The following is a 16,890-nucleotide window of genomic DNA, read 5'->3' as shown; positions in this document are numbered from 1 at the left end:
TAAATTTTTACCGAAGTAACAAAATCAGTATTTTCATAGTTCCTCATGCTTACAACGTCCCTATGACTCACTTAATATGATACATGAAACAAAAATAAAAGAAAAAATAATCTGGGCATAAATGGGTTAAGATGCTAGACACTAAAATAAGTAAAAAAAAAAAGTTGCCGAGGTCAACTATGGTTAATTGAAAATGCTGATATAGATTCCACAGATAAGAGAAGATTACTGTGTTATATTTTAATATTTAATATTAAGATTATTTTATTTTCTTATTATTTTGTTTTATGTTACAGATAATGATTGCTGCATTTGTTGTCCAGCCTATAGACGGTAGCACATAACTGAGGATCACAAAGGTACAGTACCCAATATTAACATGAATTTGAGGTTAATATATTATGACTAGTACAGTATATACGTTTTAGCTTAATTTACGACTGCTTTGCAGTTCAGGATAATACATTTAGTAGTAATGAAAGGTTTAGAGGAATTTTAATGCAGCAAAAGTCCACAAAAATAGAAAGATACATACATTCATTCATAGTTTTCTGTCCAAGGGCAGATCTTTCACTGCAAATCCAGCATTCTCCAATCTTCCCTTTTTTTCACCTTCCTCTTTGTCTCCTCATACGATCCATATATATTAATGTCGTCTGTCATCTGATATCTACTGCCACAAATTTTTCTCCCGTTCACCATTCCTTCCAGTGCATCCTTCAGTAGGTATTTTCTTCTTAGCCAGTAACCCAGCCAATTTCTTTCTCTTTTCCTGATCAGTTTCAGCATCATTCTTTCTTCATCCACTATTTCCAACACAGCTTCATTTCTTAATCTGTCTGTACATTTCACACATTATATTCCTCTCCATATCCACATTTCAATTAATGTTTCTAGTCATTTTTCTTCACTTCGTCGTTAAGTCTACGTTTCTGTCTCATACAATACCACACTCCACACAAAGCACTTCACTAGTCTTTTCCTTAGTTTATTTTCCAGAAGTCCACAGAAGATGCTCCTTTAAAAACGATTATCTGCAATATTAGAATCCGAACAAATTTGAAAATATTTTCCCTGACATAAAGTTATGAATGCATGACCTTACAACAATATGTGTACATATTTTATAATTGTGAGTATGGTAGTATCTACAGTGCCGTTTTGGGTTGGGGACAACTGGCCACAGAGGCAACTCGCCACATAATTGAAATTCGTATCAAAGACAATTCGCCACACATTAAAATTCAAGACAATACTCAAATTCGCAACAATTTTATAATATATTTCTGTGGTAACACAAGAAAAATCCAGAAGCTGTAAACTAATTCAGAACTATGGCAGAAGAAATTCGCTTTACAAAATCAGAAAGAGGCTCTGACAAATTAATATATCTTGGCTACATGTACACGAGACTTAGAGAAAATAAGAATGGAGTTGTTTGGGGCTTTGACATGCGTGGTGGGTGTAATGCAACAGTCACGTTATCAGAAGGTGGAAGCAGTGTCGTCAAAGAACCGTCTGAACACAAGAATCATTCTGCAGACTGGGGAAGGATTAAGGCAAAGGAATGTGTAGAGAACATGAAGGCAAGGGCAGGGACTTCCCGAGAACCAATGTCTGTCGTTATTCAAAATGAGTTACAGCGTATTGCAAGCGAAGCCAGTGTGAATCTACCGAAGAAACCATCTATTGAAAAAACTGTGCGCCGTGCCAGGAAGCTGCACCTACCACCTGAAATATTGACGAACTGAACGTTACAGATACACTAAGACTGTACAAGGAGAAAGGTGGTGGTTGTATTTTGAACCGAAGGACAACGTGAAAGTTATCATATTTGCCACTAATTCACATTTAAATAAATTGCTACGGTCCCATTTTTGGATAATGGACAGTGTGGCAAATTGTCTATCTGTGACAAATTGTCTATTTGTGGCAAATTGTCTATCTGTGACAAATTGTCTATTTGTGGCAAATTGTCTATCTGTGGCGAATTGTCCCTATTACCAATTTTCTGTGGCCAATTGTCCCTGTTACCAATTTTCTGTGGCCAATTGTCCCTGTTACCAATTTTCTGTGGCCAATTGTCCCTGTTACCAATTTTCTGTGGCCAATTGTCCCTGTTACCAATTTTCTGTGGCCAATTGTCCCTGTTACCAATTTTCTGTGGCCAATTGTCCCTGTTACCAATTTTCTGTGGCCAATTGTCCCTGTTACCAATTTTCTGTGGCCAATTGTCCGGAACTGTGCTATTTTAAAGTATGGTATTTATTTCTGAATGCTGTTTGCTATCTACAAACTTAAACTACATGAGAATTTCACGTCATATTCGTAATAAAGGTTATACCTTCATTTTCAGGTTAACGGAGTGGAAAGAACACTTGTGAAAATTATTTTATTATCATTGCTTCATACTTCGGTATTCATAAATTACATCGCAATGAAAGAAGATTTCTGAAACAATTGTATAATCAACATGAAAAATTATTCATGTTAAATCCTAAAATTGATGGTTTCACAATTTAAAACATGTTTTGTCCGTAGTCATGTTTTACATTTTATATACGTCTATTTTGTACGTGCTTTTATATTTGTTACTACCCTCTTTTTTTTAGATGACTATTAAATACAGTAATTGAATATTTCAATGAGAGTATAATTTTATTATTAAAGTGTGTGCATTTTAACTGTAATGACCAGAAACACAGTAAAGATATTTTCATCTGAACAAGTTCATCTTCGTAAGTGTAATTCTAGGGTCTGAAACTGCTGAAAAACAGAACTAACGAATTTAATTAAATATGTCTGGGAAGTAAAAACTTTCTTCTTTCATTTCATGTGATTTTTGTTAGGTGTCTTCTTTTTTTCTTTTTTAGCATAGCCTTAATTATGTTGTATAGTAATACAAAGCTAATCTTCAACGGAAAAAAATAGTTCATGAACAGTTTTGCCATTGTAGGTATTGATTTAAACAATCGTTAAAATATAATGAATTAAAATAGGAACAAAAATCATAAAAATAACCATTCTTTAAAAAAAAACTATAGTCTGTGAATATTTAGCGAACTTAACTTTCTTAGTCAGTAACGGAAACCTCTGTCGTCGTTGCGTCAATGAGATTGAAACTCTTGACCACGTTTTGGGTGCCTGTCCTTTCAGCGAGACGCTGAGGAACTCTAGAAATCACAGAATCAGGTCCATGATTGTCGTAGCCTTGAGAAAGGAAGGTCTCACTGTGCACGAAGAAGTCCATGGCATCTCTCAAGAGGGATCCTGTCGGCGAATTGACATGCATGCCATTCCACCAGGCTCTACAGCTGCCTACATTATCGACCCAACAGTCAGGTTCGAGGCACAGGAACAACAGCCCGCTGAAGTCCATGCAGAAAAATGCAGAATTTATGAGCCCACAGTTCCATTCTATTTGGAAAAATATCACCTGACCTCCATTGAAGTAGTTGGGCTAATGGTTAGCGCTAGGGGCACAATACCTCGCCTCTTTGTCAGTTTCTGCAAGAAGTTCCAGTTGAACAACGACTTCATTCGTGATGTTTCCCTTGCCGCTATCAGAGGATCACTTGCCATTTTAAAATACCATCTGTACTTTGTTTCCTAAGAAGGAAGAACTTTTGTTTGAACGTCTAATCTATTTGTTTACTATGTTTAGGCCTGTTATGTGTATGCTATTATCTGTACTTAATTTCCCTTTTTTTGTTCGTTCCCTACATTTCTCTTTTGTGGTCTGTTTTTGTTTTCACTCAGTGTGTTTGTTATGCTTTGTCCAATGAGGCAGTCCCGTTATTGGGAAAGCTGAAAGACTGTCTTTCTCTATACAAAGACTTTACCAGGAGCAGATATTAACTCAGACCATGTTCTGCTGATACACGAAGTAGATATTCGTCTGAAAAAGATAAGAGGAAGACAGGTGACGAAGAAATTTGACATGGAAAAACTGAAGAACTAAGAGGAAAGAAGAAAATTTCAAGCAAATTTTCAAGAAAAAGCCGCTACATTAGAATCCATATCCGAGAATAGTAATGAGTACTGGAGAAAGCTGTATACAGATAACAGCAGAAGAAACAATAAGATACACTGAAGGTGTGAGAATTAAGAAACCTTGGGTCACAGGGAAAATGTTGGAGGAGATGGAAGAAAGGAGAAAATGGAAAAACATCAACACTAAAGAACGTAGAAGAAACTACAGAAAACTAAACAACGAACTAAGAAGAGAAACTGATAAGGTGAAGAAAGACTGGATGAAAGAGACGTGTAAAAAAGTAGAGAATCTAGAGAGAAAAGGAAGATATGATTTAATGTACCGCAAAGTTAAATATTTGGATCATACGCGGAGTGGGTTTGCAGTGAAAGACCTTCCCTATTCCAGAACACTTGTGTGTGTGTGTGTGTGTGTGTGTGTGTGTGTGTGTGTGTGTGTGTGTGTGTGTGTGTGTGTGTGCGTGCGTGTCACATATATCTGTCCAGCATTAAGGAAGTTTAGAGCAAAATGGACGAGGATCTGGTGAGAAAACTGCTGGTATCCGAAGATTCATTGAAACCTGCAGAATCAGTAATTGTGACAGTATCTCATAAGTCATAATCAATTAATTACTTTTAGATTTGCAGAAATAACTAAAATGCTCTCTCAATAAAATATCACTCAATAAAATAATTTTATTCCAATGGATACCATCCCATTGTGGAATCCTGGGGAAACGAGAATGCGGATGCTTTAGCAAAGAAGGGCAGCACTGCTACTTACAGACCTGTTACTAAATCTACGTATTACTCTGTGAAAAGATTTATTAAATCTACATACTTAGACTTCAACAAACAAAATTTGATAATACAATCTCAAGGGAAAAAATGGAACTCTCTGCATCATAATCCACAGTTAATTCACGATTTACCACGAAAATCGTCTGTAGCTGCATTTAGATTGGCAACAGGCCATGATTGTTTGGCCAAACACTTGCATAGAATTTGAATGTATCAGTCCCCTAACTGCCCATTGTGCAACTCAAACCAAGAAATGGGTTCGGAACACCTCAAAATCTGTGCTTCAGTGGCTGACCATGATAATATCTTTGAAAAACATTGGAGTGCAAGAGGTCAAATGACTTTATTGTCAAACGCCTGGCATTAGAAAACAACAACAACAACTTTTAGATTTGCAAAGAGAAGATATTAATATCTCGAAGTAAGGAATAGACAGCATTGACTTGGTAAAGTTTTATTCTCCCAAATATAATTATTCTTTGAATAAAGGGAAACACTTCCTAATAATTAAAAAGAAAGTATTCGTCTCCATTTTCTTCTCTTCTTATTGTTATTACTGTCAGAGATTGTGTTCACAAAACTCTAAATTACTGGTATATAAAATGTTTGATGTATCTTTTGCCTTGTAGGTTCGTAAAATATAGAGGATGGAGGGGATAGGAACCCAGTTATTGTTAATCAGATCCATTAAAATTTAAAATGTGTCATAAAAAATTCATTTTAGTCTACTACAGATCCAGAAACAAAATTTGGGCCACCTGAATTTTGTTTCTAAGTCTGTACATAAAGGAGAAGGTGAAATAATTAAATATAGTATGTATCAGTGACAGTTTCTGAAGTGGTTGCAGATTTTCGCAACTATCATTATAATATAAATAATTGATTAAATGGCGATCTTACTCGTGTTAATTGTGCAAGCATGTGCGACTTACAGCTGTTTCGGTGCTTCTTCACACCATCCTCAGAGCCTACTAGATCTCGGCGTCATCTCGAACTTCGCTGCCTGTTGTGTGGGTGCGTTCGATTGTTTTAATCAATTATTTATATTCAAGTGTTAAAAGTAGTGTACAAAAGATTCAACATGGATTATCATTATAATATTCTCTGGATTGATATTTCTCCCAATAGCATTTCAATTAATTCTTTCTGAGCAACAATTTTTTAATAGCCACAAATTTGCTTCCATTCAGTCCGGCGAAGCGTGGCAATTACTTTGCTACCCAGCTGGGCAAATCCCTCTTCAGTCATATGCAGCCGGATCCTATGATTCCATTCCGTTTGAATTTCGCGCAATTCAACACGGTTGTGACGTCACGCATCTTGTACGTCACCAGCGTTACGATGTAATGAAATTTAAGGTCTACGTACGGAGGCATTAATAGTTTCTTATCGTTGTTATAGTTCTAAATAGCTTTAAATGTTAGCAATTACAGCGAAGTGGTGTTCGTTTATTCGTCATAGACTTGGATTAATGATAGCGATACTATTCGGTTTCGAAATAAAGGTTTGGAACGCTGGTTGAAGCCATTTGACAGCTTCAGTGAAAGTTGACGTTCGCTAGGTTGTATATACACAACAGACCGGAGGCCGGAAAAGTAGGTGAAAGAAGGAGGGTGTGGGCAGTAGCATCTAGGGTAGTGAGAGTTATCCCACATACAGCTTTTTATTCAGGACTTGATCCTTTTCCTGGTGAAATTATTGTGCTGATGTGATGTGTGACTGAAAAGAAAGAGATTACATTTTTATACATCCTACAGCATCAAAACGACGTAGACTGCACTATTCTGTAAGTATTCGCTTATATTAGTTTGATATTTCTGTATGATTAAATGAAAGTAATATAGTTTCTAAGAATAAAGGTTATGTTTGTGGTCTCTTGACGCCATACAATACAATACGTGCTTATTACATATTGTAACAGGGAACGTTTCAAGATCTTAGGCTGGAAAGCTTTAAAATTGGGATGTACTAATACTTTTAACAGGCTAGTTAAATGCTAATTTATTTTAAATTCTTAGCAAATGGCTGTAAACCAGTGTTTTATTGTTTGTACATTCACTTTCAAAACAATTAGCCTATATAGACTTTTCTGAATGAAGTCATTGAACGTGTATTTAGTATTTGTGTCACATCTGTAGTGTCTGTTTTCAGTAAATACAGTACGAAGCCCACGAGTTGGAAAGTGATAAATTATTATAAACAGATTTTCAGCCAATAATTCTTATTCCATTAATCTAATGACGGCCATTCACGGCAGGGGCCAAAGTTTGATCGCCTTCAATTACCTACATAAAGCGACTGTAAGATTCGATTATCTTAGAACACTTATTGGTGACAGTATTCAGATAGACTTGGAAATACAGCGAAATACTCCATAATTATTTCACTTAGTTGCACGCACGAACACAAAATATAGACCACATAATGTATTTTTCTGAGTATAGGACATTGGAATTTAACATTGCCATAATAAATCTTTTGCCTCTGATTGAGGTTCTGTCTGATATGTAGCTACCTACATCTGTTACCAGTCAATATATCTCACTTGATATCTGTCAGAGGAAGAACAATATTGTTTGTTTACATCTGAAGTTTGATTAATGTAATATGGATCTAGTCAGCGATATATGCAATGGAGGGGGAAAGGAACTGACCACCCTACCCCTTTATCTCCTGGCCTAGTTGCCTCATAAGTGATGCCTTGTTGGTGTCACTTGTGTGATCCAGACTTGTCTTCGGACAGCCGACTAAACAACAACAATAAATCTGTGTATAAAAACAGATAACTTGATATCCTTATATGTGGGCTATGAATAGAAATTATCAGGCTTTGACTTATTGTTGGTAATCATAAAATGTTGTTTTCTTCTATTACAAATTGCCAAAGCCTGTTAAATTCTGAGCATGACCCACGGGTTAAATTATTTCATAATGCCTTTTAAACATAGGTTTCTTATGAAAATATTAAATCCTTATGTCCTATGCCCAGAAAAACACGGTATATAAGCTTATAGGCGTAGTACTAATTCTTTATTTCTTACGTTGTTGCCAGATGTTCCGGAATTTGAAGGAAAGTCCTGTAAGTAGCCTATAATGTATAATTAACGTGTATGTTTCGTAGTCCTTGTGATTCGTTCGTGGGATCCCAATTGCCCAATATTTTGGAAGTTACACATTTACAGAAATGCCAAATAAAATGGACTATCGTATAATTCTTTAAAATTTTAGTTAATTTCCTCGTAACTATCGTACTGTCACTTCTATGGAAGATAGTTGTGCTGTAGAGTGAGCCGAGATTTTTTTTAATTTCCTAATTGAAATCCATTCCGAAAAATGAGTTTTTGCACGATCGTGTTTTTTGTTGTTGTATTTACAGCTATTTTTGTTGGCTTTGAAATTTAGAATTCCCCCACAGAAACTTATTGCTAGGGAAACCATTCTTTATAACATAAAACTGTACCGAAATAGACTCATTACAATGCACTTATTGTTACTTAGTTACAATTACAGCATAGTTTTGCGAAGGCTTTGGAATAATATTATTCTAAATTTTCAATGCAAAATATATTGTATTTGCAATTTTAAAAATATGGAGTGCAAAAAATGTTGTACAGTACACGTTAGTGAAGTGAATTATAAAATCACTTCCGACCTTGTATCGTAATATACTAATAGGCCCACAATGCATTATAATTTAGATGCAGCTGGGAAACGACAATATATACATTTGTTGGCAACCACAATAATTAATTAAGCCTACACTATTAGTAATTAAGTGAAACAGTAGCTTATGACAATAATAAAATTATGAAAATATAAAATCATTCAGTTCTGTATTTTAATAATTTATATTATCATGATATAACTTATACTATTTAAAGAGATAATAATAATAATAATAATAATAATAATAATAATAATAATAATACTAATAATAATCAGTGATATGGACATAATATTTTCAATGTAAATAATAATAATTGATAATTATTTATTTATTTAATCTGGCAGAGCTAAGGCCAGTAGGCTAAGAATTTTTAAGTTTGCCTAGTGAGGTTTCTTTAAATGATATCGATTGAATGAAGTTCTTCCACGCCAAATGCTGTCTTCACAGATTCGTCTTACAGTCAGTGGATCGGTGTCGGTTGGAGTTCCCGAGTAGCTCAGTGGTAGAGCATTGGTACGTTAAACCAAAGGTCCCGGGTTCGATACCCGGCTCCGGAACAATTTTTCCCTCGAAATTATTCAAATCAACTTTACAGGGAGTTATACCTGAAATCTTGATTTGCAGTCAGTTTCTCGTCCTTTTTTTTTTTTTTTTTTTTTTTTTAGGCTATCATTTTGGAACTCCTCATTTTATTTAGTCTATTTACTTTGAATATTAATTCCGTAATTTTGTTCTAGATTTCTGCTAATTGCCTGGCAGATTTCTTCCTTCTTGAAATTATTGATCAGTTATCGTTTTCCCACTGCTGTGTAGTAGGCCCTACTCATTGCAGTGTTCGTTGCAGAATCATGGTTTAATAATAATAATAATACGAGTAATAATAATTCATTCATTCATAGCGTTCTGTTCAAGGGCAGGTCTTTCACTGTAAACCCAGCGTTCTCCAGTCTTCCTCTTACAAGCAAATATTCCGGTGGGGGCAGATAAAGTCAAAATTTTTCTTCCACAATGATAATAATGTAAAAAAAAAGTGATCATACAAATTTTGGCCACTCGACCGTAAAAAAATAAGTCGGCTAGGGACTGGTAACAGAAAGAAAACACAATTTCATTGGAAAAATTTATTGGAACAGACACAGCAATTGTTAAGCTATTTTGTAACATATTCCCCACTGGAATTGAGACATTTGTCATATCATGGGATCGACAGAGAGGTGCAGACGGCTGGTTCCCGATCCCAGGCGGCTGACTTCTACGACACAAGAATACAAAAATTGATCCCATTGTATGACAAATATCTGAATTCCAGTGGGGGATATGTTGACAAATAGCGCAACAATTGCTGTATCTGTTTCAGTAAACATTTCGATGAAATTGTGTTTTTTTTCTGTAAACGGCCCCAGGGAAAATCACTTTCTGGACGGGCTCGTAATTGCGGTGGAGTGGCCAAAATTTGTACAAGCACTTCTTTTGACATTATTAACATGGTGGAAGAAAAAAAAAAACTTTTTTATCTGCCCTAATCAGAATGTTTGCTTGTTAGTCTCCGCATATGATCTATATATCTTAATGTCATCGATCATCTGATATCTTATTCTGCCCCGAACTCTTTTCCCGTTCACCATTCCTTCCAGTGCATCCTTCAGTAGGCAGTTTCTTCTCAGCCACTGACCCAGCCAATTCCTTTTTCTCTTCCTGATCAGTTTCAGAATCACTCTTTCTTCACCCACTCTTTCCAACATAGCTTCGTTTCTTATTCTGTCTGTCCACTTCACACTCTCCATTCTTCTCCATATCCACATTTCAAGTGCTCCTAGTTGCTTCTCTTCACTTCGTCTTAATGTGCATGTTTCTGAATAATAATAATAATAATAATAATAATAATAATAATAATAATAATAATAATAAACTTTATTAGCTAAAAAAGAACATACGAGTAAGGTTACATAGGCCTAGATGTCATAGACTTCGTCATAGGAGAAGTAAACAAGAAGCACAATATGATACATAAGACAATTACCTGTACCAGTGGTATGTAACAGTAGTAAAAAAAAAAAAGGAAAAATTAAACATAGTAAACAAATAAACATTGACAAAATACACAAAAGGAAAATAAATTACCACAACAAAACAGACAACTAAACCTGGCCAAAACGTACTGTACAGAGTACACAGTTTACTCAAGGAAAGAGACTTACAGAAGTGTGAAGTACAAATGTAAATAAACATTACACTATATCATTACCATGTTTCTGCACATTCGAACCAACGCGATTACTAACTTGTATGTTTAATTCTACTCATTTATTTATGTAAAATCTACGCAAATGATTGTAAGTAATTTTGTAAAAAAACACAATAATTATATATCATAATATTAATTTAAAATATTATATTTAAATTTGTATTAAATGCTTTCAATGTGTCATTTTCACTGTGAGCCATGGTATTATGCACTTTTGATGTCGTAAGACATAAGTAATGTGCATGGAAATTTGAGCCATATTTTAAGTAAACCTTAAAGAATAGTTTGGCCTCGTATTATTAACAATGATTTGCAGTTTGTAAGCAATATTGATGAGCCGGGTGTTGGTAATAAATGGGTGACAGTTTTCGAAGATAAGAACATGGAAGTTATGCAAATTTAATATTTCTTTTTCTTCATGTACAGCGAGGGACATAATTGTTGAGCGAAAATGTTTCAAGATCTGTAGTGCGGTTTATAAAAGGCTACAGTTTTAATTCCTTCAGATAGATACAAAAAAACAAACAAACAAAAGCGAAGCGAACATCCCATCACCATATGAATCAATTTTCAGCTCGGAGCATGCGCAGTATAGCATTAATTTGACTTAGAAAATACTCGAGTTTCTCAACTATTGTGTCCGTCATTGTACATTAACTTCAAATACGTTTTGTAAAAGGTTATTTACCTACATAACGTAGAAGTGAACAGATACATTAAGTGATTTTACAAATGCAGAGTTACTGATTTCAATCAATTTTGTGTTACGTTTTGCAAATATTTTTTAAATTATCGGTATATCTAAAGTAATAATTGAGACGCTCTCTAGAACAAGAACTTAACTACAAAATCTTATTTGAGATACAGAGCATAAAATAATATTTTAATCTGTTATAACCACAGTCTAGTATATACAGTCACGAAGCTCAATACGTAGTAAATATGCATCCATAGATAGTTGCTAACCACTAGGATCGCTAATGTCGTCTCATTACAAACAATGCGAAATAGTACCGGCACAGTCTATTGTTCCTAGCACCCTCGCAAATCAAGCTTCGTGACTGTATATACTAGACTGTGGTATAACATCATTGCGCAGAATGACGTTCAAATGTTTCTAGAGAGCATTGTGTTTGTTGGAGGGAAATAATATTTTATAAGGAAGGATATCAAGGATTCTACATGCTGGACACGGAAAAACGATGTAACGTACGTTAAATTGTTATTGCTAAATTTTTTGTCATATTTTACAGCAATTAAAAATGAGATAATTTTAAGTGAAAATGTTGGACAAACTTTTGATATATTGTGGAGAGGAACTAATTTAAACTTTTTCCATTGATAAATATTGTAAGAAAGGATGGCGTTTCGAAGACTGAATACGCTTTTCTTCATTTGAAAAGGCGTGAAGGCTAGTATTACATGGCATTAAAACCTGACGAAATGTCGCTGTGAAATGTAATACATCACCAAATTTGTTTATTCAATTAGAGTTCAGAAATTTATTAAAATAGCGTGATATTAGAGTTTCAAATTCTTTGAGGGTCAAGGAAGACCAGATATTTGCTCTTCGTGTTTTAAACTCTAAGTAATTAGTAAAATTTGTCCAATGAAGTAGGTCTATATAGATTTATTCGTACTCTGAATCTTATTTTTCAGATTAATCATATTTTAGCATTTAAAAATAATTTCATCGTAAGTAAACATTATTTGAATCTTACAGCCCCACTGTATTAATTTCAACAAATGGCAAAATTACTAAGAAAATCGCTAATTGAATCTTGTGTATTAGGCTATATTTGCTAGGAGCTTTAAGTAAAGTATCAGTAATCAGTGGCGTAGCGTCAATGTAAGCTAAAAAGCTTAGCTTCCCCAGTTAATAATAATTTCATAATAAACCTGCAGTTTATGGAGAAAATTATTTATTAATTTTAATAGAATTTATATTTACGCGTTAAATATTGTGATGCGGCAGCTCAGGATGATTTGTGATGCAGCAGTAAACACGAAGCCTGCACACACCAGCTTCCAAGCAGACTGGTTTCTTCTGTGTAATCCACCCCGCAGATTTTCCATCCCTTTTAAACTACCCTAGTCGCAAGGCTCGAAAAGAAGCTAGCTTTAACATTTAAAATAAGTAGTTTCCGAGTTATCCCTTTTCGTCAGTTGTGTTCAGTTGAAGTGTTAGTGTGCATTGTGGCTGATATAATAAATAATGAGCGAAATAACAGTTCCTGACACTAATTTACTTGATTTTTTAGGACAATTGTATTATCAAGACTGACTTACGAACAAAAGTGTGATTTAAAAAACAAATGAACGACTCCCTTGCTGTCAATGAAGGACACAACCAAAAGACAGACGCATACTTACGTAATGATACTAATATTGTGATTTCTCTAAGTATGACAGGGAGTGAGCTAATGTTATACGTATACGTGTCTATTTGTTAAGAGATATGTGTAAACCGTGAAATCATATTTTACTACGTATCATTTGAGGTCATGCCTTAATGGTGTTACTTACGATGTTCCAACCAATCTTCGACTGCTGACTTGAAATTGATTATTATTTATTTTAATATTGTATTTTTGTAATACTTTTTCTCATATTGCATGAAAGACAACTTGAGTTAGCTTCCCCTGCTCAAAATTTCATGCTACGCCACTGTCAGTAATATGGATTACAATATTTTTTTTTATCTAATCAGTATATTTCGGCCGAATTACCGTAACGATATTAATACTGATTAGTGATTACAGACGAATTCTGCCATATAGTGTAAGTACATAAACAATGATGCACAACCGAGCGAGTTGGCTCAGACGGTAGAATTTGAGTCTCGCATTCGGGAGGTCACGGGTTCAAACTCTGTGGCCGACCAATCTGACTGGAGTTTTTCATGGCTTCCCTTAGTCATAAAGGCAAATGTCAGATTGGAAATTTACATGCCATGATTCATCACCGCCTCAATAATTACAGATACGATAAACATTAATCGAAATCTGTAATCAGTTACGTAAACACAAGCCATGTACAGAAACAGGAACTCAAAAAAAGTAAAAAACGGCCTACTGATATACCCACACATTCTAAACACGCGATATGACCACAGATGTTAAAAAAGAAAAATAAGATGTACAATGAGGTTAACATAAAAATTATCTTCGTACACAATCCATTCTATTAATTTGGAGTGATTTATTAAAGGATGCAGTCAAGACTAATTTAGAAAAATGTTAAACGAATTATCCTTGCACCAAATGGTCATATTTTAATTATTTGCATGTAGTAACATTTGACTGCCTCCGTGGTCTGTTGGTCCCGGGTTCGATTCCCGGGCTCAGCTCTCGGTGAATTTTTCTTGAAGAGTCTGGAAATTTGTATGAATGTGAGTGTGCCGGGTTAATATTAATTAACCAATCATCAAAAATATAAAAATACATCAGGACTGTCGCTGGGCAGTAACCTGAACACACGTTTCAGCGTCACATTGTTGACAAGTAACTCCATCTGTTAGCACAACGATAAAGCATCTAATAGATGCTATAGAGTTACCAACAACGAAAAAAAAAATGTAATAACATTTAAGAAGCATGTTAAAGAATAATTATCCTTGCAGGAAATGGGTGCTCACAGGACCAAAATGATCGCATTTTAATTATTTAAATACAATTTCAATTAAATAACAGATTGCACGATTTATCCTTCAATCAAACACGGATGTTCCCTGGATCAAATGTCCTATTTTAAATATGTAATTACTTTATATTTATTTCTAATAAGTGCAGCGAAGCGCACGGGTATATCTAATAATAATAATAATAATAATAATAATAATAATAATAATAATAGTACTAATACTATAATAATACTCGTAGTACTTTTTCCTTCATTTTCTATATTTTGTAACCGCGTTGCTTATTGTTGGCTCACATGCGAATGATGTAGCAGATAGGTACACGATTTGCGATATAGTAGGCTGTGGTTTCATAAAAAAATGTTGTGATATAGTTATGAAAAATTCACATACTGTTCATTAAATGTTAAAAAAAATTTGGTTGAGGAACAGCTCGCATTTTAGTGAATCGTTAAATATTTTAATGTTCACTAGTTAGTGTTTCATTTGGATTGATTTGTTCAAGCTTGGTGAAACTGGCCATGAAAGTGTTTATTTATTTTTTAATACAGACAGCGGATATTCTGTCCCTCCCAGCGTTCCTTGGCGTACAGAGGGAGCGTAGCAATGATTTCAGTGACCTCCCTGCAACTGACGTACATCTAACGTTCAGTATAGGGTATCGAAAATCCGCTGTCTGCTAATAACTGTACTACAGAGTGATTTATATAGAACTGACACATTTCTTTCATTAATTGTTTCAAAACGAATTGTGCTAGCGACAACTTATACCTAAAATGTAGAGGAATTTTGGGAGATTATTTACCTCTATAGCAAATGTTGAAAATGTCCTCCATCCTGCATAAGGCACAAGTCAACACGTCGTTCCACGTTACTGGCCACTCGTTGGAGGACTCTGTTGTCAATAACTTGAATCTCCTGTGTGATGTTGTGCTTCAGATCGTCCAATGTCTGGGGACGTGTGGCGTAAACCCTTTCTTTTAAGTAACCTCATAGAAAGAAGTCCGGCGTTGTCAAATCCGGAGATCTCGGTGGCCACAGGTTCCTGGAAATTATTCGGTCGTCACATAACCGGATAAATGGAACCGTGCTTCATCTGTGAACCATGTGATGGACAATATGGCAGGATTTTGCACAATGAACGTCTGAAACCAACGACAATAATTCAATCTTTTATCCTTATCTGGTTCCTGTAGCTGATGAACAACCGTAACCCTATATGGCTTTAGGCTCTCTGACACATTGAGTAGGTGTACCCTGTCTCCTGCGACAAACGTCTTAATGATTTTTTGGGTGACTGCTCCAGTCGTGCTCTTACGTCAACAACAACCGTGGGAAGCCTAGATGAACGATGCTTGCCCTTTTCACTCACCAAAGATCCAATTGTTTCCAATTTGTTTACCAGTCCCAGTATTGTGTTTCTTTTGGGAGGATTGCGAACACCAAATTCTCTCTGGTATGCCATTTGAGTAGCTGTAATTGAATTCGTAATCCAGTATTGCTTCACAAGGAAGAGTCGTTGATTTAATGTGTACTGCATTTTCACGTTGACACAAAATGTCGAAAACAGCTGCCAACAATAGGAATAAAACATAAACATCTGCGCATCTAGTGACAAGGAATCGAAACTCCAGAACATTCTGCTTAATTTGGTGCTAAAATTGGGTCAGTGCTGCCAACAATAGGAATAAAACATAAACATCTGCGCATCTAGTGACAAGGAATCGAAACTCCAGAACATTCTGCTTAATTTGGTGCTAAAATTGGGTCAGTGCTGCCAACAATAGGAATAAAACATAAACATCTGCGCATCTAGTGACAAGGAATCGAAACTCCAGAACATTCTGCTTAATTTGGTGTTAAAATTGGGTCATTGAATGAATTTCCAACGGAATAATTAAAGAAAGAAATGTGTCAGTTCTATATAAATCACTCTGTATGAACATTCTGCATATTGTGTATATAACAAGTGATGTTTTAACAGGTAACTGAGCAGTAAACATGGTTCAAACACGTTCAACAATTGGGAAACTTAGAACAACACACATAACTTACACATCAGATGAGGGACAGCCACCAGCGGCGTTTCAGTCCTCCCGCACTATGACTGAGAAGAGGACGGAATACACCACGACCACGTCAACTGTTACGAAGAGGAAAGTAACCAGCACATCAGAACTAAATGGTTCATCTACTCCCACACTATCACCGGGCAGCCTGAAGACTCACCCCACTGTGTACATAGTGTTCGTGTCCCTTTTATTAGATCTGCTGGCATTCACAATGATCTTGCCACTTCTTCCATCGCTGCTAGATCATTACAGCCTTAATGATCGTCCCAGTGGCCTTTATCCATGGCTCTTAGCAAAAGTGCGCTATTTTCAAGAGTTCGTTGGTGCACCAGATAGATTCAACTCTGTTCTGTTTGGAGGTAAGTGAATACATTTTATTAATATTACAAAGTAGGACTTATTTTAACTGATGCCTTTTTCGTCGACGAAAGTAATCACAGCGGTAGTTTCCAAGCTTTTGAGTGTCACGAACCCCTTTGAGAGATGAAATTTC

At 35.3% G+C, this 16,890-nt stretch overlaps 2 protein-coding genes across 2 annotated transcripts in view; both read left to right on the top strand.

Moving 5' to 3' along the window:
- Positions 1–2,611, top strand: part of LOC138697514 (stabilizer of axonemal microtubules 2) — a 30,895-nt gene extending 28,284 nt beyond the window's left edge. Inside the window, exons 12-13 of the mRNA XM_069822816.1 lie at positions 297–359; positions 2,357–2,611. Coding sequence (XP_069678917.1) covers positions 297–337 — 41 coding nt within the window. The 3' untranslated portion in view covers positions 338–359; positions 2,357–2,611. The remainder of the gene's footprint in view (positions 1–296; positions 360–2,356) is intronic.
- A 3,512-nt stretch (positions 2,612–6,123) lies between these two features.
- The window catches only part of rtet (major facilitator superfamily domain-containing protein rtet), a 51,301-nt gene continuing 40,534 nt past the window's right edge, over positions 6,124–16,890 (top strand). The window contains exons 1-2 of the mRNA XM_069822815.1: positions 6,124–6,559; positions 16,310–16,756. Coding sequence (XP_069678916.1) covers positions 16,327–16,756 — 430 coding nt within the window. The 5' untranslated portion in view covers positions 6,124–6,559; positions 16,310–16,326. The remainder of the gene's footprint in view (positions 6,560–16,309; positions 16,757–16,890) is intronic.

The sequence above is a fragment of the Periplaneta americana genome, chromosome 4 (assembly GCF_040183065.1).
Source record: "Periplaneta americana isolate PAMFEO1 chromosome 4, P.americana_PAMFEO1_priV1, whole genome shotgun sequence".
Classification (NCBI taxonomy): Eukaryota; Metazoa; Arthropoda; class Insecta; order Blattodea; family Blattidae; genus Periplaneta; species Periplaneta americana.
The sequence above is the reverse complement of the archived record's forward strand: the minus strand, read 5'-3'. Positions and strand labels throughout refer to the sequence as shown.